Here is a 22,794-nt window from a genome sequence, read left to right on the forward strand (position 1 = left end):
CCAGACATTTTTTAGATTTGTATTTATTAAACATTTTGAAAAATATGTGTCATAATTTTCACTTCACAAATACTTGCTACTCTGTGTTGGTCTATTACATAAAATCTCAATTAACTACATTTAAGTTGTGGAAAAATTCTAGGGGTATGAATACTTTTTCAAGGCACTGTTTTTCTGGTCAGTGGAGCTGAGAGAATGGGCAGTGAGTGTGGCCATAATATTACGGTTGATTGGTGTGTTTGTGTCTTCTCATGAGAAGGGCAGCAACAGCGTGTCTCGCTCCTTTTTCTTTTCTGATTTATGAAATATTCTCCCTCTCTAAATTAGCATATTTGGGAATGGAATATGGTTCAGGAATATGTCCCAGTTTTATACCCAGCATGCTCCTGGGCACTGGCTTTTTTTTTTTTTTTGGGGCTAGCATATTTACAGATGATGAATCAAAGGTGGGGCTTCTCCAGCTGCATTTTAATCTGTCCCATCAACACACACCTTAGACATGTTTAATTATAGCATGTAATATTAATAATGTGATATTTTACTTATATATCCTGCATGTGTGTGTGCAGAGATAAGACTGCTATATTATGGATAAAATGTTTTGCAGTAATTTGCTTTTAATGTTTCTCCTATAATCAGTGGTTATATAGAGTGGCTCTAGGTGCCATGTCAAAGTTTTAATAACTCATGCTTTAATGTATGAAGCACATATGTGGAGCCTTTAATTAGGTCTGTTTTACAAGTAAAATGCAGCAGCTACGACACATGAAATATGAGCTTAATAAAAGTGCCAGCTGAGATGATTCCCTCTTTCTCCCTTAGTGCTCACTCTCACTCTCACTCTCTCGCTCTCACAGCTTGCAGCCAACAATGCTGTCACACACATGCTACCCACACTGGCCATTCATCACTCCAATATACAATAGGCCACATATTCTTGATATTAAGACCATAAGGCTGTTGAATATGATGTATTGTTACACTGTGAAGAGTGTATTGTGACCAGATCAACCAGAAATGGTAAGCAAAGCCTTGCAGGCATTTGATGCAGCACAGGGCCAAAGCTAAAGCATATAAAATGGCCTCAATTTAGACCCAACAATGCCTTGTAATCAGCCTTTATGCAATATTTCAACTATACTTGCCAAATTCCCCTGGTCTGGATTTAGCATTCAAAACAGCACAAAGCTGCAACACCTAACATGCAAGAGGTTTTAAAGCAACAGTTTCACAAAAAAATATAAAGAAGCACTCCAAACATGTTTTGCTGATCAAAGCTACAGGTAATTGCGCCAGTTAGAGTTTTGTGAAACTATTATTGAAACTTTTTTGTTCCATGTATTAGCATTTCATGAGTTCCATGTATTAGCATTGAATTATAATGGAAATGAGTTGTTCCATGTGTTAGCATTGTGCAAACTGTATGCATACATCTTCACAATATGCTGAGTGGTAGCTCCACTTTAAAACTTGGAACAACTAACTCCCATTCTAATTCCTTCACTCTTTAACTTACACACTCATTCATGCTTAAAAGTGCAGCACTTTACATCCTCCAGGAGGATACCAGGACGTTCACAGGCCACTTGAGACATGTAGTCTCTCCAGCATGTTCTTGGTCTTCCCTGGGGTCTCCTCCCCGTTGGACATGCTAGGAAGAACACCAGGAAGGCATCCATACCAGATGCCCGAACCACCTCAACTGGCTCCTCTTGACGTGGAGGAGCAGTGGCTCCATTCTGAGTCTCTCCTGGATGTCCGAGCTCCTATCCCTATCTCTAAGGGAGAGTCAAGACACCCTGCGGAGAAAACTCATTTCAGCCGCTTGTACACGCAATCTCATTCTTTCGGTCAATACCCAAAGCTTGTGACCAAAGGTCATGTGGGAGTTGAAGTTCTTTCTGACAGGTTCCTCTGCCAAATGTCCCCAGTACATTTCTCATACAGACAGTGTATCTACCAGCGTTTTAAGGTGTGCTATCCTGGTATATACTGTGAAAATTCTAGCATTTTAAAATGTTGTTTTCCACCTTTTAAAGTTGTAACTTCACACACTTTACAATGTATTTTCCTTGTACTTATAGTGTATTTGTATTAAGTTACACAATTCTATTTTTAATCACAAAATAATAAGGCATGTATTGTGTTCAGTGTTTAGCCCTTTGCTCAGTGTTTAATTTCTCTGTTTAGTCTTTAGCTTCTGTGTTTAGTGTTTAGCTTCTGTGTCTAGTGTTTGGCCTTCAGTCCCAATGTTTTGCTTTCAGTCTCCCTGTTTCATGTTTTAGCTTTACTCTTTTGCTCTTTCAAATAGCTCATTCTGCCATTGACTCATTTGTTGGATTGCATGGGCTTTCTTCCTGATGCTCTCTATTCCTCCCACAGTCCAAAAACACACACTGGTAGGCTACTCAAGAGTTTCCTTAGTTTCCTCCAAGAGTGTGTGTCACCAGGAGGTGGACTGGCGCCCCCTCCAGGGTGTGTTCAGAGCCCAGTGAATCCAGGTAGGCTCTGAATGAACAAATGATTGAATGAATCAACAAATGATTCATATAAATTTTAATCTGTAAATTATGGGAAAGTGCACTGTGAGTACCAGATAAATTCTGCTTTAAAATGTTAAGAAGATGCACTGTAAGTGTCACGGAAGTACATGTATAAACACAGGGTTATGGGAAGGTACGCTGTAAATACTGGGTAAATACACTTTAAAATGTGAACATGCATTGCAAGTGTCGGGGAAGTACTCGTAAAAACGCAGACTGGTAAGTATTTTAGATCTGCTGATGAGTAAGGAAATTATGGGAGGGTACACTAAGTACCTGGTACATACACTTTGAAACACAGTAACGTACACCATAAAATGTGTAAAGCTGGGTAAGTACACGTCAAGACACGGTGTGAGGATTCTATGTCATAAGGCACAGCTATTTTGACTCATTCTAATGTGATTTTAAATTGGTGGATGGGCCTGAAATGACGACAAACATACATAGCAGCTATAAACTGGTTTTTCTCTCTTTCTCTCTCTCTCGTTATCTCACACACATACACATGTGGCCCTGACATATTGACACTCCTTCATTCGGGCAGCTGTGTGTATTTTATTGATTCTGTGAAGATAATTTGGAGGGCTATGGTTATAAATTGTTGGGTTTATCACACAGTCACTTTGCTATGGGATGATGGATGTAAAATTTATTTATAAGTAGGGGAATAAGGCCCACATATCTTAAATGACTACAGCCTGATCCATTAACAGTCAACAGGCAATCCTCCTCAGATTTTGTTACCCCTACATAATATGGAAAGTTATAAAAAGTGTAGGTTGCTGTTCAATATGCGTCTATCATGCTGTTTTTGTCTAAATATAATGCACAGTGATGGTGAACCATCTAGCATGGTTATGCAATTTTTTTTTGGTTATGCCAGTAGATGTGTAGAGTTGTCTTGTGATCTCACTTTATTTTGATACATGCATCTTATATAAAATTCCTTGCATGATAAAACATTTTGGGAAAATTTGTTAATTAACAGCAACGGTGTTTGCTTTGGTGTAAGTGAGATTTTGCCCTTGTGGAACTGAGGATAGCTCCATGTCTTTGTGGTGACGGATGGATTTTGTGAATAATAGACATCACATTAGAGTCCACTTTATTTCATGAAGCTGTAGCATAATGACGGCAAGCAGGCCGGAGGTGAGTCATGATGAGCTCTCCGGTAATATAATAAAACAGTGCTTAAATATTTTAATTTCATTTGTCAGGACGGCACCTTCCCAACACTCCATTACTCCACTAACCATCGCTCATCAGCTGCATTACTGCATTATTCATTAGCACTAATTATTTCCCCATAATGCCTGCCCTGATATATTTAACCCCAACATCAGATCTGTCCATAATGACCCTGTAAAAATTGAATTGCTGCAAGAAGCTGGGTTGGAGAAAAAGAGAGCTCATTTAAAGAACATTAGATGAGTGAATGGGTTTTTATTCTCTCGTTTTTGAGGCAGCACATTTGTTCCTGTCTGATTTGCATTCTAAGAGAAGAGATGTCAGTGTGTGTAATAGGGAAAATAATAATTGAAAAAATAATAATGAAAAGAATATTAGGTTATTCCCTACCTCATTTCTACACCTGATATCCATTTTATTACCACCATTTAAAATACAGATGCAGCTTTCAGACCAGTTATGGTGTAGTCCATCTGTCTCTGTTCATAATGTCTTTACAATTCAAATAATTAATGTCATCTCTTAACAGGATGTGTGTGTGTGTGTGTGTGTGTGTGTTTGCATGTGTTGTACCAGGTATTATGTGGTGAACAAAACCTGTTTACACGCTTACGTATTGAGAGCTACCTCGTGAGGATCACGAGCTGCTAATTAAATTATAAGCTCTGGGCAGCTGTGTGTGTGTTTTAATTTAGGGTAAATGTAGGCTTATGGATTCTTATGAATATGGCAATAAGGTAAGATATATATATATATATATATATATATATATATATATATATATATATGTGTGTGTGTGTGTGCACATTTGTGTGTTGTAAGTGTACCACACACAAATACTAAATGGGCTTAAGTGTATGTATTAATATAACACTGTGTGCACTAAGTGTACATAGCATTCACTTACTCGTTGTAAATGCAAATAGTACCTGCATGTGGTAATTAAAAATCTTAAACTATAAAAAGGATACAATATTGAAATTCTTTTCCTGCAATTTCTTTGGAGATTACCTATATACATAATACAGCAACAGATGAGCAGGTTATTCATTCATTCATTGTCTGTAACTGTTTATCCAGTTTGTGGTGGGTCCAGAGCCTACCTGGAATCACTGGGCACAAGGTGGGAATACACCCTGGAGGGTGCATGAGCAGGTCTATTGAAATACGACACAATAAAACACTATTTTAATGTGGATAATTAGTGACAATACCTAAGCTTCCTGGGCTTTGTCACAAATTTGAAAATAGTCAATTGTCTAAGTGTGTTGAATGTTGAATGTGTATATCTTTACTCCCAAGTCTCTGGCTAATAGACGCCCTCACACATGCACAAATACACACACTAGAGTCTAGGGAGAGGACTTTAACTTTCCTTGTTTTAATTCATGATTTGAAGTTGCACAACATGTAAAACCTTTCCTTGTTCCTGTTACAGGTGGCTCCTAATCCTAACCCTAGCTTTACACACACACAGACAACAGGTAAATTAAAGAAAACACAGTAGTACACTGCATGAAAATGTGTTTATTTAGAGTGTGAATGGATCACTTATTTCATAAATTCAAATAAAATAATGTACAGCATGTCTCCACTTTAGTATATACTGCTATCACAGCAGTTTTTAGCTTTGGTATGCAAACATTTGTTCATTCATTCATAACCACTTATCCAGGTCAGGGTTGCAGTGGGGCCGGAGCCTACCGAATCACTGGGCGCAAAGCGGGAATACACCCTGGAGGGGGCGCCAATCCTTCACAGGGTGCGTCAGAGTCACACATTCACTCAGACCTACAGACACTTTTGAGTCGCCAATCCATCTACCAATGTGACATAAATAAGCCTGCACATAAGGTCACCATTCTCTATGCCAAGTATGGGCTAGAGGTGTATAAAGCCTCCAAAACCTGAAGGAACTATGTTCTCTGTAGTGATATAAACCCATCCAACACCTCTGGCATGAACAGTGCTCTAGAAGTACATATTGTAATACCATGTAGTGGAGGTGGGACAGGTATGCTGATCAGTTTCAGGATTATGGATTATTCAAATAATTTGATCAAGGACCCTAAGGTTCTCCCCATTTGCCCTCTAAGTTCCTGATCACCATGAATCCTCAGCTCGGGCCGTAATGACTGCAATAAATCACCCCCCATCCCTCCACACACACAGTCGTTTGTTTGGAGACAAAAGGCCATGAAATGACTCTTCCCCAAATTCTGAAGCATTCCTTGTGACTCCCTGTAGACATTCCCTGTTGAGGAATGGTCCAGTTTAATCTTGTGATGCGCACACGAAGGGCTGTCCTCACACTAAGTGGTCTGTTCCAGAGTTTATAATCATTAGCAATTAGAACTGGTGACCATAGCCATCAGATAGCTCTTTTAAGTCAATCATGTTATCCTGATAACTGTAGATGATAGTTACTGCAGTTAGTTTGAAATGTAGCTTATAACTAGAACTTGTTCCTTGGTTGCTTTAAATTCTCAGAAAAGTCAATATGTTGGTAACCTCCGTGTTCCAATATGCCATATACTGTATTCTGAATTTGGGGTTTTTATTAGTTGTCAGTTATAATCATCTGAAATAAAGAAATAAATATTTGAAATATATCAGTCTGTGTGTAATGAATGAGCATAATATACAAGTTTCACTTTTTCAATGGAGTTATTGAAATAAATCAACTTTTTCATGAAATTCTCATTTTAGTGTTCGCAGACATTTTAATTCTAATGTTCGCAGACATCTGGAACTTAATAATTATCAAAACAATGTTGGAATGTGGATTCAAGATGGCTGCCATATGCAAATATGCCTCTTTGGCTTATCAAACTTGTTTTACTTAAATGTCTTTAATTCCTTCAGATTTTACTCAAATGGTTTCAAGTTTCAGATTCTACGTAGGGACATGATTTTGAGGTAGCATGTCAAAGATGGCATGACAGTTCGTATAGGGGGTGCTCTAAATGCTAAAAGTTTATATCTCAGCATCCACAAGGCTGATCGTGCTGACAGTCAGCATGCTGCTGCTGTGAGCAAGGCTATAAGTGGAAAATTAAGCACAACTTGACACAAAGAGGACACTAAAATGGGACAGTCATTTGTCGCATGAGATTTTATATATATATATATATATATATATATATATATATAAATACAATTATTTTTTAAATTTCTGTTTGGTCACTTCTAACATTAATTACTGTAACTGCTAAGCAACAATATGTGTATTTAATCATTTCTTTCACCATCATGACACTACAAGACTAAATATTGCTTTATTGATCTATATTGGCTTTAGATCCTATTCATCTCCACAGGCCAGAAGTCATAACATATGAACATAAATATTTACCATAATTAAGAACAACTCTTAGCAGTCATAGGAAAAAAAGTCCTTTTGATAAACTTCCTTTTACTTTTCTTTCTGTGAACATAATACATAGTTCATTTGCCCTTCTGAAGCCTCAGTGGCCCAACCCGCTTACTGCCTCTGCATTTTGGTCACATTTGGCACACTACTTCAGGGGAATGACTTACACATGTGTACAAAGTTTTGTTTGATTTGGGGTAAGTTTGTTTGAGTTATAGTTCAAAGAGTGCATAGAGCTCCACCCATGCATATTTGTTGAATAACTGCAGCAACAGCCTGTCCAAAATTCAAACTTTTTTGATAATTATTTACCTACATTCTATACAGATTGCAAAAATACCAGTTGTTTATTGACAGGACGAGTTTCCAGGGACTAGTTTGAAAAAAACTATGCATTTTTTGACAATACTTGTAATTGCAAAGTTGTAAGACACTGAAAATCTGAATTGCGCCACCTATTGACTATCATTATAAAATTATTTATGTGCTTAGGAAGTGCTGCCATGGATATACCACTCAAGTGTCATGATGATTGGACCTTGTTAAGGTTGTCAAACAGCTGCTGAAATCTGAATGGCCGATGGTAGCCATACTTTTTTGAACGAGTGTCGCATTACCAGCGTTATGTCAGTTGGACAATCCTGTGTGGTGTAACTTTTTTTTTTCTAACCCTCCTCCTATGCTTGCAGTTGCACCATGATGTAAGCATGTCCTCCAACCCCTATAGGGATCTCCCATATTAAGTTTCATTACATTCAGTGAAAGCGTTTGAGAGTTATAGCTGTATTTGCCTGAATTTTGGAATGCAAGCTCCACCTCTGTTTTTGGGGAGTCTGGAGGCCAAGAAGGGATGAAATTCAAACATTTTTTAGATAATTATTAAAGTTCAGGATTCTGCTGATACCACGTATGTCCAAATTGGGTAAATTTCCAGGGACTAGTTTGTGCTAAAAAATTTGTGTGAGTTTGCATATTATGCAAGTTAGCTCAAAGTGGGTTCTTGAGGCTTTTTTATAGGGTCTGACCTAAGGATTTCTACATCACATGAGGTAGGAGATATGGACCTCAACACGTTTAGATATTACAAATGTATGCAGAATGAAATCAGACAAATCATTAAAAGCAATGGACAATAATTTTGGATGCCATTTTCTCAAAAACTATAAAGTATTATCACTTCATAAACCCTGAATTGATATCTGTTGATTATATTGACTAATTAGAAAAAAACAATAATTTTATAAAGCATGTAACTTGAATAATCATTATAAAACATTTATAAACTTTTGAATGCCATTCATATAGGAAGCTAATTTAATATTTTATAGATGCATAGTATAGTAAACACTGAACTGATATCTGCTGGTTATATGGACTACTTATTAGAAATAATAATTTTATGGAGGGGGCAGTATGGTGGCGCAGCAGGTAGTGTCGCAGTCAAACAGCTCCTGGGAGTTGTGGGTTCAGGTCCTGCTCCAGGTGACTGTCTGTGAGGAGTTTGGTGTGTTCTCCCCGTGTCTGTGGGTTTCCTCCCACGGCCCAGAAACACACAATGGTAGGTGGATTGGCGACTCAAGAGTGTCCATATATGTGTGTGTGTGTGTGTGTGTGTTGCCCTGTGAAGGATTGACACCCCCTTCAGGGTGTAATCCTGCCTTGTGCCCAATGATTCCGGGTAGGCTACGGACCCACCGCAACCCTGAACTGGATAAGCGGTTACAGGTAATGAATGAATGAATGAATTTTATGGAGCAGGGAACTTGAATAATCATGCAAAACTATTTAAAAATGTGGAATTTGGATTCCAGCTATAAAGTAAAAAAACAATGGACAATTATGGGCATACTAGATGCTATTTACTCAAGAACTATACAGTAAAATCACTTCAAAGTTCATTGGTACACAGTAAGACAAATACAGAACTGATATCTGCTGGTTGTATGGACTACTTATTAAAAAATAACCTATTTATGAAGAAAGAACTAAAAGAATTAAATTAAGAATTAAAAAACAACAGACAATTATGGGGATTTTGGGTGTCATTTATTTAAAAACTATACAGTAATAAAAACAATGGAAAATTATGAGGATTTTGGATGCCATTTCCTCAAAATCTATACAGTAATATCAGTTCACATTTCATAGATACAAAGTATAGTATACCCTTTGATATCTGAATTGATATCTGTTGGTTGTATGGACTACTTATTAGAAATAACAATTTTATGGAGCATGGAATTTGAATTATCATTAAAAACCATATTAAAAATATGATGAATTTGGATACTGTGTACTCAGACTATACAGTAAAATAAATTCAGATTTTATAGGTCCATAGTATGAACACACTGAACTGATATATGTTAGTTCTAAGGACTACTTATCAGAAATAAGAATTTTATGGAGCATGGAACTTGAATAATCATTAAAAAACATGCAAAAACATGGGGGTTTTAGATACCATGTACTCAAAAACTACACAGTAAAATCACTTTATATTTCATAGGTACATAGTATAGAAAACACTGAACTGATATTTGTGGTTCTATAGACCATTAATAATGATAATGAACTGATATCTGTTAGTTGTATATCATGGAGCTTGAATCTTGAATAATAATTTAAACCATTTAAAAATATGGGGATTTTGGATGACATTTCCTAGAAAACTATAGAGTAATATCACTTCATACTTAATAGGCATGTAGTATGGCAAACACTGAACTGATATCTATTGTATGGATTGCTTATTGAAAAAATCCATTCTATAAAGAAGGAAACTTAACTCATCGTTAGATCGTTATATCACTTCATATTTAATATGTATATAGGATTGTAAACAGTAAACTGATATCTGTTAGTTGTATGGACTACTTATTAAAAATAACCATTTTATAAAGTAGGAAACTTTATTCATCATTACAAATAATGAAAAATTATAGGGATGCCATTTACTTAAAAACTACAAAGTAATATCATTTCATATTTCAAACGTACCTGTACATAATATAATAAACACTGAACTACCAATATATGTTGGTTATATGGACTACTCATTTGACACTACCATGCTATGCAGCATGAAATCTGACAAATCATTAAAAACAATGGACAATTATTTTGGATAACAGTTCAAGTAAATACTGAACTGAATCTGTTGGTTTTACATTACTCATTAGGCATTACCATTTTATGCAGAATGAGATCTGTCAAAAAAAAACTTTTTGGATGCCATTTTCTCAAAAACTATATTGTAAAATCACTTCGTAGTTAATAGGTACATAGTACAGTACAGAACACTGAACTGATAGCTGTTGGCTGTATGGAATACTCATTAGAAATAAGAAATATATGTATGGAACTTGAATAATCATTAAAAAACATTTAAAAATATGGGGATTTTGGATGTAAAACATATTTCATAGATACATAAGGTAAACACTAAACTGATATCTGCTGCTAGCATGGAGTACTAATTCAAAATTACCATTTTTTAAAGAAACAAAATTGACTCATTACAATTAACAAAAATCTGGAATTTTGATGCCCTTAACTCATATTTCATAGGTACATAGTATAGTACAAGTGAAGTGATATCTGATAGTTCTATGGACTACTTATTAGATATTACAATTTTATGCAGCATGAAATCTGACTAATCATTAAAGACATTGGACAATTATGGGGAATTTGGATGCCATCATCTCAAAAACTACACAGTAATATAAGTTTATATTTCATAGGTCCGTCGTATGGTAAACCCTGAATTGACATCTGTTGGTTGTATGGACTACTTTTTCAAAATTCCCATTTTATAAATTACAAACAATGGACAGGGATTTTGGATGCCATTTACTCAAAAATCATACTGTAATATCACTACATTATCTACATCACTACTATCACTTCATAAGTACATAGTATAGTAAACGCTGAATTGATATCTGTTGGTTGTATGGACAACTTACTATAAATAATTTTATGCAGCATGGAACATGAATAATAATTTGAACCCATTTAAAAACATGGTGATATTTGATGCAATTTCTAAAAAAAAAAAAAAAATATGGTAATCACTGAACTGATATCTATTGGTTGTATGGACTGCTTATTAAAAATAAACATTTTATAAAGAAGGAAACTTGACTCATCATTACAAACAATGGACAAATATAGAGATTTTGGATGCCATTTACTCAAAAACAATACAGTAATATCCTTTCATAGGTACATAATATGTTAAACACTAAACTGATATCTTTTGGTTACATGGACTAATTATTAAACATAACTATTTTATAGAGCAGGAAACCTGAGCTATCATTTCAAACAATGGAAAAAATGGGGATTATCAATGCAATTTACGCAAAAACCATATAGTAAAACCAGTGGCGCGAAAAAAACTCATTCAGGCAAGGAGAGAAGAATGCATAACAGAAGGAACAGAACAGAAAGAAACAGTCTAGGGCTCCTCAAGCAGGGTCCAGAGAGAACAAACCCAGAATTCCAACCAAAATGTTTATTTCTAGTAGAAAAACTATAGTTTAAAAGAAATATATTTTATTCCAGCAAAGTTCAATGCCACGCCCAGAGCATGAAGGAGACCTCAGACCCTCAAAGTGGCGACAATATAAACATATAAAGCTCTACATGGGCTTGCTCCTGAATATCTTCAAGATACAATTTCCTATTATGAGCCCCCACGTTCACTCAGATCACAGAATACTGGATTTTTAATTGTTCCCAGAATTCAGAAGGCCTCAGCTGGGGGAAGAGCCTTTTCTTATAAAGCCCCCAGACTCTAGAATGATCTTCCAGAAAATCCATGGGGAGGGTCCATGGACACAGGGAATTATAGTAAACTGAGACGCTGGTGCTGTCGTCCCGCCGCTTCTCGCGATCACTCAGGTTTGTTGACGGTGGAGCGGAGGGATGCCAGTGTTTCAGGATGCTCCCGTGTCTGTGTGTCCTCCTGGTTCTCTCCTTTTAGTTAAAGCTGTCATAGTTAGATCTGTCGGAGTCATTAGCCACACTCTGGAAATTTTTATATTTTCTACTTTACAAACACAAAACAGTTCAAAACTAATTCCATCCCTTTACATCTTTCTGAGTAAACGACTGCCCACCTGTCTGTCTGGACACTGATGGATGACTGTCGAGACCCTCCTCCACACTTCAGACCAGCTGCCCACGCTCCAGCAACCACCAAGTGCCTTGAAGCTGCCCATACACTGAAGTTCTCATGGACTACTAACTATCATCACCAGTAGATTGACCAGAGGAGGATGGGTCACCCCTTGTGAGCCTTGGTTCCTCCCAAGGTTTCTTCCTCAGCTGGGGGAGTTTTTCCTTGCCACTGTCGCCCCTGGCTTGCTCACTTGAGGGTTTTACATTTGTTTTTACATTTCATGTCAAATCTTAGTCTTACTGGAATTCTGTGAAGCTGCTTTGTGACAACATCAGTTGTGAAAAGCGCTATATAAATAAATTTGAGTTGATTTGATTTGATTTGACAAGAGCTTCAGGATTAGCAACGGAGAAGGCAGCCAAATGCTCAGGCCTCAGAATGATTTTCAGAGCAAAAGGCCCAGGAAAGACCTGCATGGACATGTCTCTCACAAGGAGGCAGATCACCAATGACAGAATTCCGACCTGCAGAATGCCAACAGCTCTGAAGGAGTGGTCGCCGTGTCTATGGCCAAGAGGGAGAAGAGGAAAGGCCGCTTCTGCAGTGCCCCATGAAGCCTGCGCTGGAAAGCACCATGTGTCAGTGACATACTCCCAGCTATCTCCAGGGACACGTAAGGTCACATGGTTTCATTTCTTTCATAGCTTAGGAGATTGGTGCTGAATTCTTTGCTGGGATAAACTATAGCCTTAAGAATTTAAGGTAATTATCATAGAGAAAGACCCTCATATATTAATCTCCCTGCTCCCTCATGTATCACTGTAATCCATTTCATTATATGAATGTACAATCAATATTTGATATTACAATTAATAAACCAGTTGTGTGATGAAACCAATCCTTGTTTGTTTGTGTGCGCACCTTTCTTGTACAGAATTATTACTTTTAGTTCAGATTCAATTTCGAAGCCAAGAACCTACAGCGGGTCAATGAGCATAATTCATTTGGTCACTGGTCACACTTACTGGAAGATAGCATCCCTTTACAGAATTTCTTACATATTCCACCATGCTAAATGGGCCTCTCTCAGTTCTTAAGGAGACACATCAAGCAACGCCCCACCCCTACAGCACCCTTTATAATGGCCACTTCAGTTAATGTAATTAACATTTAAACATTTTTTTAAACAAATGAGTAATTTTCTTAATCACACTCATTTTCATTAACAGTATTTGCTTAATGTTGAAATGCCATTTTGCTATAGGTCTCATTCAAAAATGTTATGTTTTTTCTCTTTCAGCTGTTTTTAAAACATTTTTTTATATCTACCCTTTACTCAAGAGCATGGCGAAGAGGCTTAAACTCAATCATATTATCTGAATCTATTATGTTTAGAACAAGGAAAATAATCTGAATTCAGGACAGTCCAGATTATTTTAACTGGCCAGTGGTTTTAATATTATTGAGACAGCTGCCTTTCATGTTCACCAGTGTGTTTATTACTTTTTCAGTGTGAGACCTCACACAGCATGTGTGTGTGTGTGTGTGTGTGTGTGTTGTCAGGGGTAAGAAATTGTGTGCTACATTGATATACTAATGCAATTACAGGCAGGGTCACAAAGTCAGCTAATTTACAGATAGGCCATTAATGGAGACACATGTGTGTGTTAGTGGACCTAAGGGGCTGGATGCTGTCTCTTTATTAAAGATAATTTTAACAGAGAATAGTGAAGCAGGATTTATCTTATGAACCCTGTCAGCACCTTTATTTAAGAACGTATATAGTAAATGAGAGATTGCATTTGTGGGAGGTGCATCAAGACGTCGGTTGAGAGTCTTTTCTTACCTTCACTCTCTACTCAATTAGACTAATCCCACACTTCTCATATCATCCAGAGGTCACATAGGAAATTGACATTCTGTGTGTAATGAAATCTCACGCTTTACCTCATCTTAGACTCATACATTGACTGTATTACACATCATGCACACACACTGAATTGGCACTAACATCAATAATCACGCACAAACACATACACATGTCAAACAAGTTAAATAAGTGGCATCTCTCAATACAGTATTACCATTAATTTAAACCAAAATCAGGTCTTTTAATTAAATGTTTAGTCAATTAAAAATATTTTGGCATAGTGACTAGGTTATTTTCAATACCACTCATTGTTTCAAAATGTAATGTGAGAAACTACATGGATGTCTACATAGACTGCAAGAATTTTCCTAAAATGACAGTGTTCACACACTCAAAGTTAAGACCAGACATGCCTGATGTCTAATAGACTTGCTTATGTAGTTTCTGACACAGCATGGCTTCTAGTTATCTTTAAAAATGTACTCCGTGTACATTGTCCAAGTCTGTAAAGATTTTTTCTAATGAGTAATGCACTGTATTGTGTATTCATATCTTACATAAGAGTTAGACTATGCACACATAGCTTTAAAAATCCACATAGACAAGAACTGGCAAACAAATGTAACACTCCTACAGCAGCTGCATGTGAACTTTGGTCATAACATTCACCCTGCAGAGAGCTGTGGATATCTACACACCATATGTCAAATGTTGATTAAATGTGTTTTAAAAAAATAAACAGCATTTTAAACAAAATTGGCTCTACTATTAGTAAACAGAGCGTTTAACAGAGAAGTGTCAGGGCATGTCTGAGCTCTGTTTCTTGAGCCACAGCTCTAGGACACAGATGGCAGGCTCCCATGGCAGCCAGAAAATAGAAATGTAAAGAAAAAAAGTGTAAAGGATAAGTGAAAGTTATGGAGAATGAATGGGACAAAAAGTATGGAGAGGAGAACAGGGAGAGAGATGAAGCAAGGTAAACAACAAATGTTTACATATGGTAATATTAAAAATGTTACACATTGTTGCTGTCCAATCAAAAACATGTATCTCCATTTTTGTCAAATTTTACTTTCCTTAACACTGTGTGAGAATTTGATGTTGGAACAATAGAAACGCAGCAAAATTACTTTTTACATTAACTTCAATTAAAATGTAAGGTTTTATCCTTCTCCTGTAAGTTGCTATTGCGAAATACATGTGTGATTGGACACTGATGATATACTCTCAGACATATGTTCAGATACGAACAAACAAGCCTTTTTTTTTTTTTTTAAATAAATAAATAAACATAGGTAGACTATCATCTATAAAATGATTCCATGAGCTTTGATGATGATTTAGGGCCAGTGTTTCAGTCTCAAACTGTGCTGACCAAAGGGGTTTGTATATTATATAAAAAAAAATAATAATAAAAAAGTGGTTAACACTAAATGAATCAATGATGTTTTGTCTCAATTTGCTGGGGACTGAAATTTGCTTATGGAGGCTCAAGATCACATGAAATATTAAGAGGTATTTTCCATTATGAGGCAGGGAAAAGTGGGGCATCGGGTGTGGGGTGGTTGCCCCATTGTGGAACCTTAACCTCTTGAACTTCTTTGAACCAATAATAAAGGTATTTCTAAGATGTTTCAGATTACAACACGGCCCCAGTTCTCTTCTGCAGAGAATGGACTTCGTCATTTAATCCACAAGCTTAAACTTTTCTTATCTTAAAAAAATGTTTTTCCACAATGATACAGATGATGAACCTGTGACCAAATACATTATGCTGTATAATCCAGAAGCACAAAGATTTGCCCAGCACTGCTCAGGTTTGTGACAGTAAAAATCATTCTCGTTAATCTTGGTGAAACATGTAATTTCTTTTACATACCAACCCGCTGTTTATGACCCAATAAAGCTTGATTATGTGATGATGTCTGTGGGCAGCAGGTAGTGTCACAGTCACACAGCTCCAGAGACCTGGAGGTTGTGGGTTCAAGCCCCGCTTCGAGTGAGGAGTTTTATGTGTTCTCCCTTTGTCCGAGTGGGTTTCCTCCCATGGTCCAAAAACACACGTTAGTACATGGATTGGCAACTCAAATCTGTCCATAGGTGTGAGTGAATATGCAAGTGTGAAACCCTGTAAAGGACTGGCACCCCCTCCAGGTTGTGTTCCTGCCTTGCGCCCAGTGATTCTGGGTAGGCTCCGGACCCACCGCGACCCTGAATTGAATAAGTGGTTTCAGACAATGAATGAATAAATTTTAATCAATAATATTATTTTGTTTAATGCTCATGGCAAATCATACTCATGTATTTGTAAACGATGGCAGTAAATATCTGGCTGAAGAACATATAAAATGCTAAATGCAGTGAGAATGAAGAAAACACCATTGTGAGAATAAGCCATAATACAACCCCTGGCAAAAATAATGGAATCACCAGTCTCTGAGGATGTTCCTTTAATTGTTTAAATGTGTAGAAAAAAAGCAGATCACAGACATGACAAAAAACTTAAGGCATTTCAAATGGCAACTTTCTGGCTTTAAGAAACACTAAAAGAGATAGAGAAAAATTGGCACAGGGAAAAATTCCATGTGCTTGTTCTAAAAATCTAACTGTTACTGGCTACCAAAATTATTTTTGATTTCTTTTAGTGTTTCTTAAAGCCAGAAAGTTGCCATTTGAAATGCCTTTAGTTTTTTGTAATATTTGTGATCTTTTTTTTTCTACAAAATTAAACAACTGAAGGAAAATCCTCAGGGACTGGTGATTCTATTAATTCTTGCCAGGGGTTGTATAAGGAGAATAATTTATGGTTAAATCTATAGCTTACATTATCACAAATAATTAGTTTTGGAATGCATATTATATAAAGAGTTTATGACTAGAATAGAAATATTCTAATTGTAAAAATACCAAACTGAGTGCAGCAGGCTTTCACTAACGTTAGTTAATGCTTACGCCTCTGCATTATTTCCAGTGCAGTGCAGGTCCTACAGACAGTATGGTTGTTTGAATGGCACACTGGATATTTACATGCAGGCGTTTGCGCAATTTCTCACTTTTCCAGTTTTCATTGCACGAGAAGCAGATCAGGAAGTGACAGAATTGACCAGGTTTCCCCATTGAAAAAAGTGGGATCACTGGGTCCAACTAATATATTGTCAATGGTGTCATCCCTCATTAAAATCCAATTCCACTCAAGTTAAAGCCTACATGATCCCAAATTTCAGTCACACGTTACCCTTCTTGTTAAGAGATGTGTTCATTCATCTTGCTGACACAAATTAGAAGCTAAATGATTCTTAACAAATGAGCTGGACATTAAACACTTTAGCTGATACGCTCCAACACACACTAAACTCGTTAGTCAATATTTTCAGAGCTTAATGTATTTGGAAGGTGTTCAACTAGAAACTCGTGTGACCCCAAGATGCTAAAGCTCACACTGAGCCTTGGGTTTAATAAATGCATTACAGCATTACACCAAACTCCAGCTGGGAAGGCCCACACTGAGAAATATCACAGATTAAATGGCTCTGTTTAAGGAACACAGTTATCATCCATCACATCTACCTTTTCTCCTTAATCCTGCTTAGTCTTTGTAATTCCACACGCTGACTAGCTAACAAAGCTTATTAGAACAGTCTGTTACACTGGGCTGAGTTCAAAGGTCAGGTGCAAAATGAAAAACTGTACCTACAGATCCACTGGAGGCCAAAAATATATGTGGTTTAGGAGAAGAATGAAGCTTCAGACAAGGATGGTCTACTGGGACCTGTGGCAGCTTGTGGAGGGTCATGTGTTGGCAGAAAATCCACTTAAAGGCCTCCTACTGAGCTCTCTACCTAAATTTGGAGAGAGCAAAGCCAGCCTCCACCACACAACAATGCCAGCAAATCAGATTTCTCACAATTAGCTGAATTTCCATGACAGGCACCAGGGTGAGAAAGCAAAGCCACCAGCGGCAGCTCTTATGATTGGGTTATCAGTCCTACACCTATGCAAATGGGATGCGATGGGATCATGGAACATGGTATACAGGGGGTCCAGACAATTAAGGCAACACAAGGACAACAGTAAACAACAAATACAATTTACTTAGGAAAATCCCTATGTATGAGGAATGGTACTGTGAAAACAAAAATCAGTGAAAAAGCTCTTTATAAGGCATGTAATGCAAAGAATAAGATTTTACTAGATTTTTCAGAAACATGATGCTGCCAGATACTTTTTTTGGACATGTAGACGTTGCTTATGGTCCACTGGATCTGAAACTCAAAAAATGAAAAGAACAAAGGATTAGGAAAACTTACACTTAGAAGAATACTAACAGAAAATATTCCCCTAAAATGTTAAAAACAAAAAAACCTTACCTGTCTTGCATCCTTATAATAAATACTTACATGGCTTGTGGCTTGCTTGAGTACTGGAAAAACTTTATTTTTTGGAATTTTGCTCTTTTTGTGAAGATTGGGTGTGGGGGTTTGAAATGGTCTTTACTTTTTCAGCCATTTTAGATCTTTTTTCCCCTTTTCCCAGCAATGCTGCTGCTGCAGCAGAGCTCTCTTTTTTGTGTTATATTTTTTCAGCTGACTTTCTTCTAGACCATTTCAATTCTTTATTTTTTTACAACTCAAACTAAAGCAAGGAGAAGCATAGCAGTCATACAAATCATTAAAATTCATACATAAAATATGTACACAAAAGCATCTTCTTCAAACAGGTTAGCCATTCTAAATATAGCTCACTACATGTAACATTAACCCAACATGTTTTCTTTGAAATTAAAACATTTTTCATTTTATCATCATAATTCCATTTTGATGCTTCTTCACTGAAATACGAAACATGAAAATGGTCTCATTTATCCAGTTTCACAGACAGAAAATGGAAGAAAACCACTCCTAAATGAAGCTGAGTGAACAATAAGCTCAGTATTACTCATAAGTTGTGATTAAAAAAAAAAAGTATTCATATGGCAAACAAAAGCTTAAAACATTTATAAAAAAAAAAAAAAAAAAGAAAGAAAAAAGCAGGATGTGACACGTTGGGTGTATGGACATGGAGCAAAGCTCACACATCTTCATCTGCGCCATGAGCGAGACTCATTATCCTCCTCCTCTTCATCATCATCTTGCAGGATGGTGTCGCCGACCAGCGAATCCTCTTGAAACTGTAATAAAACTGAAACAGTCAGGAACATGGCAACAAAACTATTTGATCCTAGTGATACAATATTTAATAATGTGGGGAAAACAGGGGAATACAGCTACAGTACACATATGAGGACTATATGTTGAAACAACTCACCTCCTCCTCTTCTGGCTCTATCTCCTCAGTGTCCATAGTACTGAGGGAAAGCATAGGTTTATGCCAGGTCAGATGAAGCTCCTGGTTATTCAGCCTCACCCCATGAACCGCCGCCTGGAGCAAGTGAGCTTGAGTTCAGGCTTAGTTTTATCAGGTTATGTGTGTGTGTGTGTGTTTTTTTTTGTTTGTTTTTTTTTTTAAGAAGGAAAGAAAAACTACCTGTTCTGCCTCTGCTCGGGTTCGGTATGTGATGATGGCACTGAGACTGCTCTCCCCCATCTGGCAATCCTCAATATCTCCAAATTGCTAGTAAAATATGATAAGAATCCAGACTGTGATCCAATTCACAAACAATGTGAATTCACAGAATGATAGACATTGGCCATGCCATGGTAACAAACAACAATATATTGTCAGCAGCTGTGCAATCCTCCTAGCAATCCTATTATTTAAAAACTTGAGGCTAGTCTTGGTTTGGCTAGCCTTTAAACAAGACCCAGTAAACAAGACCTGAGAGGCAGCAGATGACGGAACTGAAGTATATTAAATGTAAAAAAAAAACACACACATTGCACCACCATGACATTATACCGAGGACTTGTTTTTAGCTGCCCTGGCACCAAATATACTTGATGAAAGAATCCATCTATTGCCTGCAGTGGGTCATGGGCTACAGAACTTTGGGAAAATTGTTTGCCCTGTAATATATTTAATTTTAATTTTTTTTTTTTTTTAATTAATTTTAATGAGTTTTAATACTGAGGGGATGTTTAAACACACAACTATCCCCCAATAAACATGCAAGGTTTTAGAAAGGATTTGTGGCATCACCTAGGTTCAAATTTACTGAGAAAGCATCAGTTCCCCCGAATTAAACCAAAAAGTAAAAAAATAAATAAATAAATCAATAAATTAAAAAAATGTAAACAGCCTGTATGAATAACTTAATCAGCATAAAACCATCATATTCAAACTGTAATAGTAGAACCTCAGACTAAATTTGGACTACTCAACATCAGATCACTCAATTTAAATGCAGTACTTTTGAATGACATTTTAAATGATCAGTTTAACTAGAACCTGGTTTAGAAATTATCAATGTCTGGCACTAAACTAAGCCACCCGTACAGCCTACAAATATCTCCACAGCCCAAGATTATCAGGTAGGAGGAGGAGAAGTATGCATAATCTACCAAAACACTCTAGATATTAATCAGAAACAGTATTGTGTATTCAAACCTTTTGAGATTCTTTCTGTTAACATATACAATCTGGCCACCAATAAGATTGCATTCTCATTAATTAATATTTACAGGCCTCCAGGGCACTACTCAGAATTTCTAAAATTATTTAGTGATTTCGCCGCAGACTTAGCAATGTGTACTGATAAATTACCCTGGATTTGGTTCTGTCACCCTGGGTGTTAGCATAGATAACCTAAATATTCTTCCCCAAACAATGGTTAGAAGAAAATAAGAGGACAGTGGAATTCACAGTAGACACTGGAAATTCAAACCTTATTAGAGGTACATACAAAAATTTCATAAATGTATTCTTTTTCTTGAACTATGACATTCACATGTAGAGGCAAGGCATATATCCTTAAATAGCAATCTATCCTTCTGTTATCAAAATATTTCAAAACTCACTGCAAAATGTGGCAGCAGGTCGACTCCATCTGCCTCAGAGAATCCGCTGATCTTCAGGGCTCTGGGTCGATGGTCCAACACAGCGTGGGGGGGCACACCTCTCATTCGGCCCCTAATACCACGTCCACGGCCCCTGAGGGCCCCTCTGCCCCTGGTGCGCGCCCCCCTCCCACGCCCTAGAGCAAGCAAACCCCTTTTGGCAGCCTATGGCAATATGGGGAAGGAACATGGCTAAATGAATACAACACTACCATCCAGTGGCAGCTTTAAGATTTACAAAAGATAAAAGCTGCAGCACAATTTTGCCTTTTTGCGCAAAAATAAGATTTGACCTCATTATACCCTTAAAATATTCCTTCATATTAAAGTATGAACAAAAAAGGACAAGAAAGTGTACCTCGAGTTGCAGTTGTGTGTATCTGAGTTTGAGCTGAGCTGTGTCTTCCCCAGCTTGTGTTTTCTTGTACAGGTCCAGTTCAGTGTCCAGCAGTTCCTTCTGAGCCTGTTAACAAACCAAGAGTTTCAGTCAAAACACATTTTAGGTGCTCTGTGTTGTACTAGGTCCAAATCGACAATATATCTTCAAACCACAGTACAAGTGAGACTTTTTACTCAATTGAAGTAGCTAGTATAGAGAAAATAAATTAGGCTAAATGAAGGCCACAAGATATTTCAAATAAAACTGACCAAGATAAAAAAAAACAGTCATCAATTATAGAAAATAAAATGGGGCAATTTTTGACTGCAATAATAACACACATTTTCATTTACAGCAATTATAAGACACTCTTATCCAGAGCGACTCACAGATCTGTTTTGTGTTCAGCCAGACTTTTTATCTAGTTCAAATAAATTAATGTCTAAAATACACAAAGGAAATGAGGTGAGGCAGTGGCAGCCCAGAGGAAAATGTGCGTGCTTCAGGAAAAGATTTTGGGGAATGGAACTAAATCAATGACCTAAGTATTTGAATCTGATTCAGTTTTTTAATTGAATTTTATTTGTCTGAATATTTTATATTTTAAATATATTTGTATGACTTTGCCCTTCCTGGATTGGGGCCTTGTTGTGGCGGAAGGGCTTGTGTGGTCTCATGACCTCCAGGGCTATGTCGCTGGGAGTTGTTAGCTCCCAGGAGGGTCTCCCATGGCGAACAGGTCTGCAGTAAAGATCCAGACAAACATAAGTGAAGAAGAACCCCTATGAAAATCTTAAAATAATTAAAGTGTACCCTGCTCAGGACAGGGTTACCAGGACCTATCCCTGGAGCCAGGCCTGGGGGTAGTGTGCGATGGTGAGCGCCTGATGGCCAGACAGCCCACGTAACCCGGCTGGGCTCAGCCTGAAAAAGACAGAGTGGCAGGATCATGTGGGCTCATCACCCGCAAGATAAAGAGTGGGGGTGCGGTACAATGCCTGGCAGAAGACTCCGTCCGGAAAGATTTCAACTCTTACCTCCGAGAGAACTTCTCACATGTTCTGGAGGAGGAAGGGGGTACGGAGCCTGAATGGGCCCTGTTCCAGACTTCCATTCTGGAAGCGGTTTCATATAGCTGTGGTCAAAAGCTTCTTGGTGCTTATTATGTTGGCAACCCAAGAACCTGTTAATGGACACCAGGGGTGAAGGAAGCTGTCAAGGGGAAGATGGAGGCTTTTCAGGCTTGGCTGGCTCTGGGAACTTGCAAATCTGCGGATGGGTACTGTCAAGTGAAAAAGGCTGCAGCTGTGGCAGT

The 22,794-nt window shown here is 37.4% G+C and overlaps 1 protein-coding gene across 2 annotated transcripts in view; it reads right to left on the reverse strand.

The window, feature by feature from the left end:
• Positions 1-18,249: 18,249 nt before the first annotated feature.
• The window catches only part of rbm26 (RNA binding motif protein 26), a 63,857-nt gene continuing 59,312 nt past the window's right edge, over positions 18,250-22,794 (reverse strand). Inside the window, exons 18-22 of one of the 2 annotated variants that reach the window (XM_066663792.1) lie at positions 21,459-21,563; positions 21,062-21,265; positions 19,632-19,718; positions 19,413-19,526; positions 18,250-19,275 (exon numbers count right to left, since the gene is read on the reverse strand). In XM_066663792.1, coding sequence (XP_066519889.1) covers positions 19,186-19,275; positions 19,413-19,526; positions 19,632-19,718; positions 21,062-21,265; positions 21,459-21,563 — 600 coding nt within the window. In that variant the 3' untranslated portion in view covers positions 18,250-19,185. The remainder of the gene's footprint in view (positions 19,276-19,412; positions 19,527-19,631; positions 19,719-21,061; positions 21,266-21,458; positions 21,564-22,794) is intronic. The other variant, XM_066663794.1, reaches the window with a different exon arrangement.

The sequence above is a fragment of the Hoplias malabaricus genome, chromosome 3 (assembly GCF_029633855.1).
Source record: "Hoplias malabaricus isolate fHopMal1 chromosome 3, fHopMal1.hap1, whole genome shotgun sequence".
Taxonomy (NCBI): domain Eukaryota; kingdom Metazoa; phylum Chordata; class Actinopteri; order Characiformes; family Erythrinidae; genus Hoplias; species Hoplias malabaricus.